General features: G+C 46.5%; 1 protein-coding gene across 1 annotated transcript in view; it reads right to left on the bottom strand.

Moving 5' to 3' along the window:
• CPNE5 (copine 5) overlaps nt 1-17,505 on the bottom strand; it is a 124,191-nt gene extending 106,686 nt beyond the window's left edge. The window contains exon 1 of the mRNA XM_081915405.1: nt 16,972-17,505. Within this exon, the coding sequence (XP_081771531.1) occupies nt 16,972-17,081 (110 nt within the window). The 5' untranslated portion in view covers nt 17,082-17,505. The remainder of the gene's footprint in view (nt 1-16,971) is intronic.
• Between the last annotated feature and the right edge of the window lie 469 nt (nt 17,506-17,974).

Below are 17,974 nucleotides of genomic sequence, written 5' to 3'. Positions count from 1 at the left end.
ATACCACACACTGAACATTAATTTGTGCTTGATTTAGTGCTGCAGAAATTAACACTTCTACAAGATCTACTGGAGTGTATATGCATATAACTTGAGGGAGGGAGGGTTTTGAGGGTAAAGTAATCTATATATGACTAAGGAGGAAGGAACACCAGTCTTGTACATCTAAGCAAAATAAAAGCAATCTTCAGCCAACAGGAGGGGAAGGGGGGGAAGTCCTTAGAATCACAGGTCTTCTTTTCTCTTTGAAAAGTGAAGCCAGGCTGAACAGATCCAGACAGAGCTCCCAATTTCACCTGATCCAGTAACAGCAGCAGCAGCAAAATGTAGTATTAATTTACAGTGGTACCTCAGGTTAAGAACTTAATTCGTTCTGGAGGTCCGTTCTTAACCTGAAACAGTTCTTAACCTGAAGCACCACTTTAGCTAATGGGGCCTCCCGCTGCGCTGCCAGAGCATGATTTCTGTTCTCATCCTGAAGCAAAGTTCTTAACCCAAGGTACTATTTCTGGGTTAGCGGAGTCTGTAACCTGAAGCGTCTGTAAGTCAAGGTACCACTGTATTTGCCACTTACTAAAGCAAAGTGGCCATCCACCAACAGCTGGGAATTCAAAGACGCAGATGGGAGGTGGAAGAATTATGAGACTGCTCCTCAGCTGGTACAAAACAGGGAACCTATGTTGTAGCGAACTGTGTTTCCCCTAAAATATATCAGACAAAGCTATGACATACGACCCAGATTTTGCAATTGCTCACACAGTATATAGGCCAGTTCTATTAATATTAATATACAATCATAATAAATAAGAGCAAAAGCAGTTTCTTGGCACACTCTGGCTTTGGGAGGAATACAATGTGGGACTAAGTCACTGGTTACATCAGTGCAAGGATTTCTTCTTGCGCAATGTAATGTTCTCCTTCTCCTCCCCTCCCCTCCCCTCCCCATTACCTTTAAAAGCCATTCTTGGGGTTCCCCCAAACCTCTGGAGCAGATCTGAGGATGGCACTGGGTGCACACAGGGGGATGGGAAGTCATTCTACTCATGCAATTATTTAGTTGAATATTGCCCTTTATAAATACCATTATTTGCTCATGCCATATTTGGGATCCATTTCAAGTGATTGTGAAGGAGGTTCTGAGTTTTGACAATATAAATTCATTCTAACATGTTATCTCCCCTGTTTTTACTTTGGATTTTGGTAAAAACTTAATACAAAACACTGTTTTAGCTTGAGTTTTATGTTTACTCCTACATGGTGCTTTCAATGTGTTTTATTTTGCTCCTTCTTGATGAGGTCTGCAGACTGAAGCTGGCCTCCATCAGCCTCTCAGTGGCCCCCACCTAGGAAGGGATGCCAGGGTCACTCTTTCGGCACTGAGCCCCACTTCTGCCTATGAAACGGAAGTGCTGCCAGTGAAAATCCTGCCAGTAACCCATCAAAGGGACTTTCTGGGGTGGGGCTGAGCCATCCCATGGCCACCATATGATAGAATTGCGCTTAATCCAGGCCTGATTGTTTCAACACCCCTAGGCTAGGGCAGCAATCTGCTTGCCCCTCACCCCTTCTGCTGGGCTGGGTGGGTGGGGGGTTGAGATTGTTTCCTTATTTAATAAATTGATGGCCATTCTATTCATGCCGCCTGTACCTAAGTGAACTCTATCCATGAAAACATGGAATATTCTATCTTCACAACAACCATGTGAAGGAGATTAGCTGACTGGCCCAGAGTGACTGGCCCAAGGCTACCCCAGGCTTCTTAGCAGGAATGTGAACTCAGCTCTTCCCAGCCAAAGTCCAGCACACCCTCTACTACATCACACCAGTTCTCTCATTTTATCTTGCACACCTTTCAAGAAGTGTATCGACTCTTCCGGGAGAGTCAGAATCCGGTGATTCATCGAGATCACCAAATACATTCAGAGCACCAAAAATATTCTTCTAGAAAGTGAGGCAGTCTTATCTCTGTATCTATTAATTGGAAGCCACAGGAGTCATTCAAATCCATTGACTTTCAGAAATGAAATATGCATAGTTTAACCTCACTGTTAACCCCCTCCATGGTGCTGCGGAGTTCTATGGGGCTTGGGGGTAGCCATGGCAATAAAGCATTAAGGAAGAAATGTTATGCTGCATTTTCTGCCTTGGCAGCACAAGCTGCCCTGTGCAATAGAGGGGGATTAATATTCCTTGAAGAAGATCCAAGAGGGAAACCTGAGAGTCATCAGAGAAATGCTTTAATCCTATTTAAAGGCTTGTTAAGGCTGATGCTCAAAACTGGCACTGAAATTAGGCTTTTGCCCCCTTTCATATTTGCTTTGCATTAGAAGAAAATCAATCAGAACCCGGATGTCTGGTTTACAGCTGTTGGAAGAGCGCAACTTCGAAGGCACGGCACCCACGGCTCTCTATCTCCTCCTTAATCACCCTCACAAACGCACAACCCAGAACGCCATCAAGTGAAAAACCCATCTGCTTTCATCCAGAGTCGGAGAGAAAGAAGCCTAGATAGGGAGATTTGTCAGTCCTGCTGTGGGCTCACTGGGATCTCCGCCTCCCCCTCCCTTCCCTTGTAGTGAGAGAGACCAAACAACTTGAAAGATGTCGGAGGCTGTGCTTATTACTCCCTCAAGGATTTTCCAGTTAATGAGGCTGCCTCCCCTCGGCCCAAGCTCTTTACTCTGGTACCGTTTCAAGGAAGACCTCGGCTCGCTACAAAGGGCACTTTCTGAAGTTGCATTTTCAATCGCGCAAGAGTCTCACTCTCAAGTTAATTGTCTCCCAACTATATGCCGGTTGAAACCGCTTCCTAAGGAGGAGTTATGAAATGAAACCAAGCAATAACTCTTGTAAGGAGAGAGTGGTTGCACATCTCACACAGAGCTGACTCGTGGGGTCTGCAAGGACGCAGCACCAGTCTTGTCTGCCAGCGAGGCTACAAGGTGTGGGTTACTCTGGGCCACTTTGCCCCTCTTGAAATGATGGAGATGTTCTGCCATTACCCAGCTTATCCCATGACAGAGCTACCATCCCAATTGCAGCTGCAGACACAGCTGTGGTGTCGCCGTAAATAGAGGTGGCAGGGATGCTCTGCTGTGCCTCACTGAAACGAGTCCTGGGAAGGAAGATTAATTAAGGAGGATGAAGCGAGTAAAGTAGAGAGAGGCAGAAGGGAATCACGCTGGAATTTAAGGGCGGGAAGCGCCTGCGGAAAAGCCAAGTACTTTCCCCCTTTGGGATCGATGGTCCTGTGCTGACAGCAGGAAGCCAGTTGCTCTTCCATCAGTCATCCTGATGGCTGCATAGACAAGCAGGGAGTCTCTTGCTGTGTGCTGAAGCTGGTAGCATGTGCTGACTGCAGAAATGGGCAGGGCATGTTGCAGACTTGAATTAAGCAACACAAAAATACTACAATAGCATTCCTCCTTTACATTAGAGGCTAGAATTATTGGGTCTGTGGTCCTTCCTCATCTCTGTAGTGCACCCCTGGGATTTGCGAAGATCTAGTAGAATCTTCATGACATTTGTGCAGCCATCCCATCAATGTCTGGTTGAGTAGGGATTTAACCCTGGTCTGCCAGGCCATAGATGCGGGTGGTGATGTGGTCTAAACCACTGAGCCTCTTGGGCTGGCCGATCAGAAGGTCGGCGGTTCAAATCCCTGCGATGGGGTAAGCTCTCATTGCTCTGTCCCAGCTCCTGCCAACCTAGCAGTTCGAAAGCATGCCAGTACAAGTAGATAAATAGGTACCACTATGGAGGGAATGTAAATGGTGTTTCCGTGTGCTCTGGTTTCTGTCACAGTGTTCCATCACACCAGAAGTGGTTTAATCATGTTGGCCACATGACCCGGAAAGTTGTCTGTGGACGAACACTGACTCCCTCAGCCTGAAAGCAAGATGAGACCACATCCCATAGTCACCTTTGACTGCACTTAACCATCCAGTGGTCCTTTACCATTTTTACCTTACCAAGTCCAACACTCTAACCATTACACCATACTGCCTCCCATTACCTTTCCCAGGCCTGAAGAGATGTACAATAATAACCCAAACCATAGAAACGCAGTGAAAACATAAACCAAAACTTCCCATTCGTTCTTTCTTTTAAGCCAGAAAACTGCAGCAGCAGCAGTACAAAGCTTTAGAGGCAAAGGCTTTTTGGAAAAGATAACTCTTCATCTTTTCTGAAAAGCCAACAGGGAGAAACAACTAAGAAACAACTGGTGACCCTCTTCTGGGAGGTTATTCCACAGCCTTGGGGCAATTTGTCATAAAGGTCCTGCAGATCCTAAAGAGCTGTAGGGGTCATAGGTTTCTAAGATGTGCATTTCAGGCCAGGCCACAAAGGACTTGAAAAGTTAAGAACCAGAACCATGATTTGGGCTCAGAACCTAATTGGCAGCCAGTGCAGCTGCAGACAATCAATTTGAATATGTTTCTGCATCCCTAAATCTGACAGGAGGCAGGTCTTGTATAGAACTCATTACAGCAGTTGATCTCAGAAGTTATGCCAATTTGGATGAATGCAGATATCTCTCTTTCACTACCCCATCAAGAGGCACAGCCTTCATAAATAGATATATACAATATTGCCATCTCTTAACTTAAAGCTGTGTAGTAGCAGGCATGGTGGGAAAGTAGCTCCTGATAACCCTTGACACCTGCCTGCCAAAAGGCAAAGGGGACTGTGAGAGTAATCATAGACTCTGGGCCTGATCTGATGGAGCAATTGCTACTCTGTCTATCACAGGTAAGACAGCCCCCATCTAGAGTATCAGGACCATCTACCCACCTTACCTCTATCTTGATTGGATTCAGTCGCTGATTGTTTGACCTCATCCACAGTAAGTGGAGTGAGCCTTAAGAGTAAACATGCCCAGGATTAAATTGTCACCGACCTGTATCTCCCTTGAATGTTTCTAATCCACTTTGAAGTCATCTAAAGTTGTGGCCATAGTCACTTAGTGACAACATTTAATTATGCAACCTGCCACAGGATCCCCACACAACTTGGAAGCTGGAGTTTCCAGGGCTCTAAATTGGCAGGGAGTCTATGCGAGAAGGTTCCTCACTAGGTCAGTGGCTCCTAACACACTAGCAGCATGTGTGTTGGGATGGTGTCACCTTTGCTCACTTGGATGGGGCCAAGGCAGGGCAAGGCGGTGGCAAAGTCGGGGCTTCACAGACACTGCAGCTGAGCCACTGCTGCCAGTCCAGCAACAATTTAGAGGATGGTGATAGGGTTGTGCTTTCTTGACCTGGAGAAGCCCTAGCCTCCGAAACAGTTTGAACCTCATCTTCATCAGAGTCCTTGCACACTGCAAAATCCCCAGGCCACAACCTGTGGGGTTAAAGGGCTCGTCTTCACTCTTCTGTTGCCCAACTCTAATCACACAGAGGGTGAACTTATGGTCCATGGGTGGAGGGTCAGCCATGCTGACCTTGGAATCCTTCTGTGATTTGTGGGGATGAAATACACCGATTTAGTGAATCTGATCCCTCATGAAAGCTCTGTTGAAACATTAGAGCCCTTCCCCCGACACTCTGGAGTGAGCCTTTCCATTTGCAAGGAGAAAACAGAAGGTCAAATTTAGTAAAATATGGAGCTGGAAGCAGTGAAATAGCTTCAAAATATCCAAGCTTTGAGGAGAAAAATGAGATTCCCCCCCCCAAACAGCTGGCTTCTTCATTTGCATATGCCAAAGGTCAAGCACTGAGATCACAGGCTGCTACAGGAGTGAGTTGTTACTTTGGGCTTCCAGCTGGCTCCCCAAATCAAATGTGATTTATCATTGTAATCTATTATCCTTGTGCATTATATATTATAGATTTGAATTTACATTCACAGCGTAGCTCTGCTGGGTTCCTTGCTCTTATTGTATTACTGAAATATTGGAATATTCTTTCTTTTGCAGCTGCATGCAATCATCCTGACTCCTTTTATAATCTGCTCTGCTCTTTTCCTTCCCTTGTGCGTAGGGACGGTTGCAGGGAGAGGATCTAAGTGGTGCTGGCCTCTGGAATGGGTTTAATCACCAGAAGAGGAATAGGGAAAACTTTGGCCCTCCAGGTAGACACCAACGCCCAGCAAGGCCAATGGCCAGGGCTGATGGGAGTTGTAGTTCTTGTACATAAGAACATGAGGAGTGTCTGCTGGGCCAGGCCAGGCATCCTGTTGTCATGGGGGTCACCCAGATACCTCTGGGAAACCAGCAAGCAGAACCTGAGCACAAGAGCCCTCTCCACTCCCTTTGCTGGCTTCCAGCAACTGGCATTCAGAAGCATCACTGCCTCCAACCCTGGAGGCAGAGCGTAGCCATTCTGGCTAGCAGCGATGGATAGCCTTCTCCTCCATGAATTCATTCAAGCCAACCAAGCTGGAGGCCATCGCTGCCTCCAATTTGAGCGAGTTCCCTAGTTTAATTATGCACTGTCTGAAGAGGCACTTTCTTTCATCTCTTCTGGTTCTTCCAATTTTCAGCTTCACTGGATGCCCATGCGTTCTTGTGTTGGGAGAGGGGGACTAAAACATTTCTCTGTCCATTTTCTCTATCCCCTCTGAGCAATGGGATTGGGCAAGTAAGTGGGCACTCTTGTGAGTAGGCTGGGTCTGCTTGTGCCTGTCCATGTGATGGTGCCTCTTAGGGGACAGAGGTGGGGTCCACTCAGCTGGTTCACAGGTGCAAGCCCCTCCCTAGTTGTCATGAAGATCTCCTAGCAGGAGCCAGAGCAGGGACTGGTTCCTTCGTGTCTCCCTCATCAATGGCATCTGGTTGGCCACTGTGAGAACAGAGTGCTGGACCAGATGGGTCATTGGCCTGATCCAATCCAGCAGGCCCTTCTTATTTTCCTTCCTGCCACTGTCATCCCATTCCTCTTCCCACCCCCACCAGTCCTGCCAAGGAGTTTTTGTGGGGCTCATAGCACAAATGACACAGGAAAGATAAAACTCAGACTAAAAGTGGGGTAGAAGAAGAGCTGACGGTGTTGACCTAGTTTGGGGTTTCCCTGTACTTTGTTGATTGGGTAAACCTCAGAGTTGCTATTCTGCATTCACTCTTTGGGGAAACACAGAAGAGGAGACAATGCTTCTGGCAAGTCCAGACCTGATAGCAGCTACATTTACACATTATTTCTCCTCCAAAGCTCAGTCACCACCTCTGTGACTGAGAAGCCAGTAGCTAATAGGAGTTGCTGCCTGCCACAGTGGCGTGATGGAGGGGGCAGCTGGATTTCCCTTGCTTACCAGTAGCAGTCAGAAGCGGCCACAGAGGCAGGATATGTCTCAGACAGCACCATGCATGCACACAGTCGCTGAGTGGCAGCTCAGGCAGCACAGGGCAAGCATATCAGAAGGAATTAAACAGAGCACTGGGCAGCTCTTTCGATCGGGCAAGCAGAAATGTTTGCCCTGATGGAGTGAGCTGCTCTCTCCTCCCCCTGCAGGCTGTTCTCCCAATCTGTCCTCAAGACAACTGAGGGGGTGCAGGGGACATGTGGGAGGAGGGGAGAAAGCCCCATTACACGAGTGGAAGGTGGTGGACTCTCCTTCAGCAGAGGTTTTTAGACAGAGGTTGGATGGCCATCTGTCAGGAATTCTTTAGTTTTGATTCCTGCTTTGAAGGAGGTTGGAGCAGATGACACTTGGAGCTGCCTTATAACTCTACAATTCTAAGTCCTTGCAGAGGCAGAGCAAGGTCTGGGCGGTCCACCCCAGGTGTCATCCCTGAAGGAGGGGTGACAAAATCCCAGCCGGGCCCAATCGTGGCCGGGCTGGATTGTACCCCCCAGCCTGGCCGGCGTGCCAGATCGCACCCCCAGACAAGCCGCCATGCCGGATCACATCCCTCCTGGCCTAGCCGCCATGCTGGATCACACACCCCAGCCATGCTGGATCACCCTGTCCCCTGAGTAACAGGTGGGTGGTGCACCATTACCCTACGCTCCCAATTGGAGGAGGCAGGCAGGCAGGCAGGCAGGCAAGAGGACAGGAAGGAGACAGGCAAGCAAAGGGGGATGGGAATGGGCGCCACACTATGTGCGGCTTGCCCTGCCCCTGGGCACGCTGCCCCAGATACCCAAGAGGCTTTCTTCCGCCTCTGAGTCCTTGCACAGGGAGGGCTCATTAGTTGAAATCCACCCTCTGGGCAGCATTCAACTAGGTCTATTCAGAATAGACCTATTGAAATCAGTGGCCCTAACATAGTTATGTTCATTAATTTCAGTGGATCTACTCTGAGGAAAACCTAGTTGAATGCTTCCCATGGTTGTTTCCTGGCTAGTTTCCCTCACGGACAACAACAGCTTATGCCAGGGCAACTAGACAGTGAGCAACCATATCCCTGTGCCATGCTCAAAGAACCACCACTGCTTCTGCCACCTGCTGTCTGCTGTCTGCTATCAATGTAGGCAGGAATCTTCCTCTACCTCAGAATGACCTGCTATAGCAGTCAAGGGTTTCTCTCATTGAATGGCTTCACCAGCCACTACTGGTATGAGTTAAATGACTCTATGAGAGTGACGTGCCCCAAAAGGACTCAAGCTGTCTCATAATGGAACAAAGATATAAACTTATAAACTACAGGACTCTCCTCACCCCAGAACACTCTATACACACGAGCTCCGCTTGGGGGTGATTCAACTATAACAGCCAATATACATACACAGAGGACTGTGTAGTATATATCCTCCTCTTCCTCAGGCACACAAAGTGGCTCTATCATATATAAATTAACACCAGGAATCACTTATATGAAATATCTTCTTCAACACTGACAGCTTGGGTTGATAACAGTAAGAGGAGTTCCTTTTTTTTGTCCAAGCTGATCTTGGCCAGCCGTTCCTTTTGTGGTTTAATTTGTTTGTTTTCCAGCTCAAACTCCACAGGCTATCATTGCAAGAGTGAAGGCATGGTTGGTCTGATTTCTTGTGATAAAGAAGGCGCCTTATTTAATCAATCCCATTGTGCATTTTTATTATTATTAGGGGAGAAAAGGGTAAATCGCAGGAGGAATCATATCTTCTCCCAGCGCTTTCCCAGGCCCAGAATTATTATTTATTATGATTATTATTTATTGAATTTATATGCTGTCCAAATCCGGATGTCTTGGGGAGGTTCACAGAATAAAATCAAAATATAAAACCACAAAATACATAATCAAAATAAAAACAACAACCCAATAAACCCCCTCCCCAAAAAACACATTTTTAAAGTGGTGCAAACAGGTGGCCAATTAGGGAGATTCAAAGGGTTCTCCATTACAGAGGGGTTTATATGTATTTTTCTTCCAAAGATGGTACTAAAATTGACAACTCATATTTCAGGTATTATGAGAGGTACAGACTCAAAAAGTTTGTCTCCTTAAAACCTCCTTGAATTAAGTTCCAAAATTTGGATCTATTCCCCTCAATAAGAGTGAGAAACAAAGATTTCCAAAGATTTTCATAATGCACATTTTTTCTCCCTTATCCATGTTTTATACTCTTGCCATTGCTGTTGTAGAAGAGAAATGTGTTAGAGCTATTAATATGGGAGGAAAGGTGGAAGTAGCAAGAAGAAAAAAAAGTTTACCAAGATGTCGAATTCTAAACATGGAAAACCAAAAGATCACCAATTTGACACACTGAATAATAAACTGCTTAAACAAGAGAATTCTTTTTTTAAAAAAAATCCATTGAAATGTACAAAAAAGGAAATGGTTAAAATAATGCATTAAAAATATGCAACCTATTGCAGAAAAGAAGGGCCACAAAACTACACAGCACAAATGACAGATATCTGAATGAAGGATGTCGCCAAGGCAATACCAACACCTGGCTTTTTCTCCCCCCCCCCCAGGTGTTAAATCTAGAAAGAAAGAAAAAAATCCCATCACAAATGGAAGTGCCAGCAGAAAAGGTTTCAGAGCAAATTGATAGGTTAAACAGTAATAAGAGACCCGTCCCAGACAATATTCACCCAGGGGCTCTGAAAGAGTTCAGATACGAAAAATCGTTGAACTGCTCATTCCAGTTTGTAACGCAAGACAGCATCTATCTTGGTATCAAAGAACTGGAAGGCAGACAATGCCACACAAATCTTCTTAAGTAACATCTGATGTAAATGCAGGGCAGGGAGGAGAGCAGTAATGATCACTAGAAGCAGAGAGATGAAAATCTTGAATAGAAGTGGCATATTGAAGAAGAAGAAGACGACAACGACGAAGAGATAAAATTCTTGAATAGAAGTGACATGTTGAAGAAAACTCAACATGGGGAAGGCCCCATAACTCAGTGGCTGAGCACATCAGAAGAGACTTGCTGCATCAGACCAAATTCTGTTTTCCACAATCGTTGACCAGATGCTTATAGGAAGCACACAAACAGGACATGAGCACAATGGCCTTCTCCTGCTGTTATAGCCAACTAGTATTGAGGCATGTTGCTTCCGATTCTGGAAGTGGTATATAGCTATCATAGCTAGTGGTGACCAATAGCCCTTTCCTACATGCATTTGCCTAACCTCACTTTTATATGCCTGTTGTCTTTATCCATGGAGTTTTCTTGGCAGGGATACTGGAGTGGCTTGCCGGTTCCTGCTCCAGGTGGATCACATTTGGTCAAAACTCTCCACTATGACCTGTCCATCTTGGGTGGCCCTGCACGGCATAGCTCATAGCTTCTCTGAGTTATTCAAGCCCCTTCGCCACGGCAAGGCAGTGATCCATGAAGAGTCCCATGGACTGCAAGAAGATCAAACCTTTCCATTCTTAAGGAAATCAGCCCTGAGTGCTCACTGGAAGGACAGATCATGAAGCTGAGGCTCTAATACTTTGGCCACCTCATGAGAAGAGAAGACTCCTTGGAAAAGACCCTGATGTTGGGAAAGATGGAGGGCACAAGGAGAAGGGGACGACAGAGGACAAGATGGTTGGACAGTGTTCTCGAAGCTACAAACATGAGTTTGACCAAACTGCGGGAGGCAGTGGAAGACAGGAGTGCCTGGCATGCTCTGGTCCATGGGGTCACAAAGAGTTGGACACGACTAAACGACTAAACAACAACAACAACCACCTCACTTTAAAGCCATTTAGGCTAGCAGCTATTACCAGATTTTAGCCCTCTCCAAGCATTTGGGCAGGGGTGGGGGCAGGGAACCTCTAGGGGAAGGCCTACATGTGCCAGCCCTGACCACAACAGGCCCATGAATATTGGGTGTATCAGATCCACCTTGAACTTTGTACACTGCATGGGATTGTCTGAAGGGGGCTTCCAAGCATGTTGGATGAATTTGTCATTACTTCAGATACTAGGTTAGAGGCTATGGTGCCGCTGGCTATGGTGCCAGCTCAGGTTCCTGGCTCTGAGCCTGATACTAGTGATTAGAAGACCAGGAACTCGAGGCTAGAAGGAGCCCAGTTAGATAACATCACCAGGGTCTTTAGAAGCAGGGCCAGGACCATCACAAACACTTTCTCTTGGGTCTGAGTGTGTCTCCCACAGTACTTTGCCAGTCCAACAGCACAGGGAGCACACCAGCAGAAGACCATGGGATGCAGAAAATGTGCCCTTCTCCAGGACAAAAGGTTGGCACTATTGCAGTCCCTAGTTCTCCAAAAGGGAGCAGAGCCTAGGAGTGGAGTGGAGGCAGAAGCTTGAAGGCCTCGGTTTCCTTCCAACCCTTGTCAAAGCAAGTTGCCCACTAAGAGCTCTCCATGGTGCTAAGGCAACTGATCTCCTTTGTCCCCTGGGCTCCTCCACAGGACCAACAAATGGACTTTGAAGCCTCCTCACAATTGGAAACACATTGTGGGCAGGTTTCTAAGCACGTTCAACTGAACCTGTGTACGCACCCCCTTCAGACCTTTGTGCTAAACATGCAAAGGACAGGAATGAAGTCGGGTGGGGCCAGCATGCATGGGATATTGGGGCCAGGGGTGGGATTCCTGCCCCACTCTATGCATTTTACCCTTGTGTGTTCAGGCCAAATGCTTGCAAAGGGCCTGTGTGGTAGCGAATTCCATAATTTTAGGTGCTAGGAAAGATTTCTAGCTGACGCTTTGGAGAGCAAGTGTCAGTCAGAAGACAAAAATACCAGATAGAGAGATAGACGGGTTAACTCAGAGTAATGCATTGAAGCACTGATCATGGTTCACAAACATATTACAGCTGGCCTATCTTTCAGTAAAAGGGTTCCATTAAATGGTTGTGTGGAAGAGAGAATGTCTGTGGTTGGTGCTCATCATATCACATAGCTTCAGTTGTTTGGAGGGGTGGGCAGAACCCTGCACAATCAATGCTGAAAGGTTAATGATCCTTGTGCTCTAGCTTCCTTGGGTTAGGAAGCACTGAGGTTCCTTAGTTTAAATGTACAATCCATTAACTCTTTCCTGAATGCCTTTGACTTAGTGGGCTTTGTCCCATCAATAGTCGAGAGGCTTCCCTCCTAATGCAGCTTCAGTTGTTGGGACCACATGGGAAGGGGGAGAGAATTAAACTTCCCCTCCACAACTCCTATGCTCCCACTGCTACACAAGCCCCCTTGTGGCTGCTATTTTACATGTTTAAAACATATGCAAGTCTATTTCATTCACATAGTTTGACCCAGATATACCCAGAAGCAGATTGACCTCCTTCCTGCTGGGTTTTTGTGTGGCTGGCAGTGCAAGGACCAGATCTCAACTAGTCAGGAGCCCACTAAGAAAACGCTTTGTGGTTACAGAACTCTTATGAAAAGAACACACTGCTTTGAAAGATCCAGCAATCCTCCTTAGTTAGATCTTCAGGCACCTAATCCCAGTGCCTAGAACTCTAAGCTATAGCCCAGCAGGACGCCAGGCTGCTGGAAATTGTGGAGGAAGAGATTCTTCCCTATGGGAGTTATAGATATACGTATAACCCTCTTTGACGGGAGTTTTTTCTGGCCCTGAGCACTACAAGCAAAAAGATAAAGGAGCCTCGGTTTCACCTGTTGGGCTGTTATTCCAGATGTTGAGTGCACAATGAGAATCTCAGAAAACAGGAGCTATGCGAAACAGTTGGGGTTTGGATGAATTTCTAGCATCATGTAATTGCTGTTAATTTGCCAAAAGACCGCTCTAATCCTTGCTGCTGTAGCCTGAATTCCACACTGTGAAATTGAATGCAAATGCATGTAGCAAAATATCACAATTCCATTGTGAGCATACGTATAGACCACGTGTGTTTCCAACTAGAAGAGTCAGTCGATGGCTGAGTGGACCCAATAGCTAGGTTTTCTCAACTGCACATTGAAAAGCTCTTCATTCCCTCATCATTAAAAAAAAGGAAGAATCTATCCTTATGAACCAAATTCCCTGTGGTATACAAAGAACAAACTTTACTGGAAGTTGTGCCCCTATCTCTAGCAGGAAAAATAGAGCAAGATTCATGTCACGACCCACATCTTTTGTTCCATTCAGAAACCGGTGAGCTTTCATCGAGACCACTCTGAAACCAACACATCTGATTCACTGGAATGAATTCACACTGTCCAAAGGCTGATCTGCAAATTGAGTTATCTGCAAGCCATCTGATGAATGAAAGGAGATGCGTTTCAGTGGGAGCATATCAGTAAAGCCTCCCAATAAGGCACTTGCTAATATCCAATCACAACTTGGCACTTTTCTGATGCAGACATTAAACATTACTGATTGTATTCAGATCTATTGTTTTCCTGGAAGCATTCCACCAAACAGCAGCAAATTCCCAGTACTATCTATGCATCATTCCACAAGTGAGTTACAGACATTTCCAAATAAACCACTATAATCAGGTATACTTTTCATTTGTTCTTGCAATTTAATTAACCAGAAACAATTTTACTAGTTAACGTACAAACAGATAACTGTGTCTATTGGAAAGGAAAGGAGGGAGAGCTTTGCCTGCTTCCCTGCTTGGTCACCTGGAGGCAATTCCTATTCACCACAGGTCACCAGGTGAGTGGTTATTTACAACTTACAAGCCTCTTTTAATTCCCCTTTAAGAAAGCAATCTAATCACAAGTTATGTTCTAAGCAAGGCTATTTTATATATGAAAGAAACATCCAGAGATACAGATAGTTCTCCTTAATTCTGCATGCAGAGATTTGTTTCCATCTATGATGCAATACAAACAAGAATTACAGCTGGAAAAGTTTATTTGTTTTTTATTCATTTCATCAAATTTATATACCAGTTATTTTGCTTTTTAAGCCCTCACAGCATCTGTATTTTCTCCTTCCCAGGAGGCCTGACTACAACCTGAAACCTGCAAAGCACCTGAAAGGGCCTCCTCTCACTCTCTGCTTCCATCTGGACATGTTTAACTCTAAGGGGGCCTTGCTGCCTTGCGCAAAAGCGTGTTCTCCCTCAGAAAGTGGGGCATGGATGCCTGAAGGAATGCTGCATGCAAAGTTCCATTCCAATTCAGTTCTGAACCCATTCACTCCACTTGGCTTGGATTGCACTGTTAAGAAAGCATGACGGCGTGTGATTCAGTCTGATGCTTCCTTCGTAATAGGCCTGCTAATTACATGCAGCTAGAAAACACAGAGAAAACCCAGTATCTTCTCCAGGCTGAAATGAAGAACCAAAATGATACACTGCTTAAAAGATATCAGTGTACAAGGGAAAAGCTCTGCTTTCTGGGAAATCACAAAGGCACTGATGGGAGTTGTAGTCCAGCAACATGGGGTATAAATAATAAATTTATTATTAATTATTATTATCATTATTATTATTAATTACCACAGGTCCCCCATCCCTGCTAACCTGGAGCACATCACAAGACTGCATTATTGTATCTGTTAAGTAACGTGGAGTGACTTCTCTTTCCCACCCACCCTGCCCCCAATTGCTCACCTCCTTCTCCCTGCCAATTGTATGTACAGCATAACTACCTTGCATTAATTCCAAAATCCACAGCTGGGCAATACCCTTATTAACTCCAAGCAAAATGTCTCAAAATAGCGAGCAAGCTTTTCAAATTGAGCGGAACTTTTCATCAGCCTGCACATGAAGCAAGCAACCTGATGAAGGCTACAGAACTCAAAAGCTTGTTCATAACCAGGACCATTTCAGTTGGTCCTAATAAATATATTGCCCAGCTGTTGACTTTGGTGGTAGTTATTTTTCGCTTATGGACAAAAATGGCTTCCTATACTTTTTCAGTCTCATATTAAGTGATCTAGCAGCATTTTGCAACATTAAACGTTAAACAGATGGATCTATGGCAGGGGTGGATAAAATGCACTCCTCCAGATGTTATTGAACTATAATGCCCATCATCTGTGACCATTAGCCATGCTGGCTGGGATAGAGTCCCCCTATTCTATAGTTTGAGAAGCGTTTTGTGTAAAAGTAGTTCAGTTTTAGACATCTGTGCAGAACAATTCCCTGCAGCCCTTGATCAGCATGAGCTTGCCAAAAACAACAAAAATAATGTGTGAAATCTTAAAGGTGCTGTCTATATTTATATAGCAGTAAGATTTACATATTGTAAAACCACTCATGTTTTGATGTTCTATATAAGTGTTGTATTTGTGGAGCTTAGTAGAAGAGGAATTTATTCCTCACTGGATACATGTTCATTTCATTATCAAATAAGAGAAATTTTCTCCCAGGGTTTACAAATATAACATAGGTAAGATATTTCCTTAAATTAATTTGTTGCAGTTGCAGCAGTGTGGAAGCTACAGTTTGATAAAAAGGTTCATTAGAGACTAAATTAAGCCCCTGGTCCATCTAGCATCACTTCAGATGTTGATCTACATCAGGCTTGGATAACATGTGGCTTTCCAGATGTTGATGGAGTACCACTCCTGTCATCACTCACTACTTGCCACACTGGCTGAAACTGATGGGAGTTGGAAGTCAAACAACTGTTGGGGGACCACAGAGGTCCCATCCCTCGTCTTCTCCACCTGGAAGCTGCTCTCCCAGACCTCATCCACAGTATACATTGAAAGCTGTATCATAGCACTTTAAACAGTCATGGCTTCCCCCAAAGAATCCTGGGAAGTGTAGTCCATTAAGGATCCTGAGAGTCATTAGGAGGCTCCTAATCTCCTCCTGGAGCTACAGTTCCCTGGAAAGAAGAACTGAATATTATACCATCTTGAGGATTGTAGCTTGTGGAGGGGAATAGGAGTCTCCTAACAACTCTCAGCCCCTTAAACAAACTACAATTCCCATGATTCTTTGGGGGAAGCCTAGACTGTTTAAGGTGCTTTGATACTGCTTTCAATATAGAGTGCAGGTGGTCTTGCCTAGCCTCACCACCAGCAATGCCAAGAACTGAGCCTCTGCTCTCAATGATGAGCAGAGGCTCCGCCACGGAGATGTGGGTCAGTTCTCAAGGTACAGCTTCACACAGTTCCAGCAGGATGAAAATCAGCTATTACAGGTCTAGAGAGCAAGAAGAAACAGCCCAAACACCTCCATCACAATCTGCCTCCTTTTGTGAAGAGTTCTGAGCTCAGTATACTTCTTGAGATATATGGCAGTGCCTCACCTACAAAAGTTGATCCAGCGATTCTTGAGGCATCCTTTCCTCCTTCACCAATAGCCTTGCTATTGGGATCCGGACCATGGGCTGTCTACTCAAGAACAGGTAATGTGCAACAGAGACCCCCAATAACATCTACCATCTCCAGTTCTCAGACAAGGCAACTGATACGTGGATTATTTCTATCTTCTGTGACTGTGCTTCCCCCTTAACTCAACCGCGCCTTTTCTCTCAAGTTTCCAAACGCTTTCCAATCGGCCTTTCAGAATCCCAGCCGAATTATGGGGAGAAGCAGAAACTTTGAGCAAGCAAGCGGCAAATCGCACATCTTTCCCCTCTCGCTGAAAATCTCTCCCAGCAGCTGCTAGCTGCGCCAGGAGAAACTTGCTGCCTTCCTTTACTTGGAGCTGTGCGCGCCCCCAAAGGCAACACCACCCCGACACACGCGTACACCTTGCACACGAGCCCACGCGGCCTCCCATTTACCTGCAGGAGACGGTGACCTCCACTTTGGTGGCGGGGATGCTGCCGGTGAGAGGGTCGAAGTCCCGCACCGACGCCATGTCCTCGAGTTTGTCCAGAACGTCCTCCTCCATGGGGGCCACGCCGGAGAGGGCAGCTGTCGGGGCTCGACGAGGCTCCCGGGCGCCGGCTTGCGGGGCGTGGAGAGTCCGATCTTGCTCGCAGGGAGCTCTCGTCGGCTCAGCAGGCTCGCCCTCCTCGGCGCTGGAGGCGAGGGTGGGCGAGAGAAACAACCCCGGGGCTTGGAGCGAGAATCCGGGCGCGCTCTCCCCGCGACACCAAGACGCACACACAAACACACCGACCCTCCCTCTCCCCGGCGATCCCGTTCTCTCTTTCTTTCCTGGAGTCCGCGGAGTGGGATTTCGAAGGAGCTCCGCCCCCTCGCAAAAATAAAATCACGGGGGAGCAGCAGCCCAGCCCAGCCGCGCTTCGGCGGGAGGGAGAAGGAGCCGCTTCCCCAGTTTCCTGCGCCCAGCGCAGGGGAGGGAGGCTGGGAGGAGTAGGAAGGCTCCGGAATCCAGACTCCGCGCGGGGAGAGTTTGCCAGACGGGGCGGTCGCTTCGTTGCGCGGGGTCTATCAGGGGTTTCTGTTTCTTCTTTTCCTTCACCCCGTGGCGCTGTCTCGAGGGAGCTGCCGCCGGAGTCTTGCGAGGGAGAGGGTTTGCCTACGTCCGGGCATGTGGGAAAGGATGCGCATGGGGCTGAGGCTGATGGCATCCTAGAATCGTAGAGTTAGAAGGGATCCCGAGGGTCATCTAGTCCAACCTCTGCAAAGCAGAAATCTTTTGCCCAGCCTGAGGCTCGAACCCACCACCCAGAGATTAAGAGGCTCATGCTCTACTGCAGGGGTCAGCAAACTTTTTCAGCAGGGGGCCGGTCCACTGTCCCTCAGACCTTGTGGGGGGCCGGACTATATTTTGAAAAAAAATAATGAACGAATTCCTATGCCCCACAAATAACCCGG

The sequence above is a fragment of the Podarcis melisellensis genome (assembly GCF_964234715.1).
Source record: "Podarcis melisellensis genome assembly, chromosome: 6".
NCBI classification, from domain to species: Eukaryota; Metazoa; Chordata; class Lepidosauria; order Squamata; family Lacertidae; genus Podarcis; species Podarcis melisellensis.
This window is presented reverse-complemented; position numbering and strand designations above follow the sequence as displayed.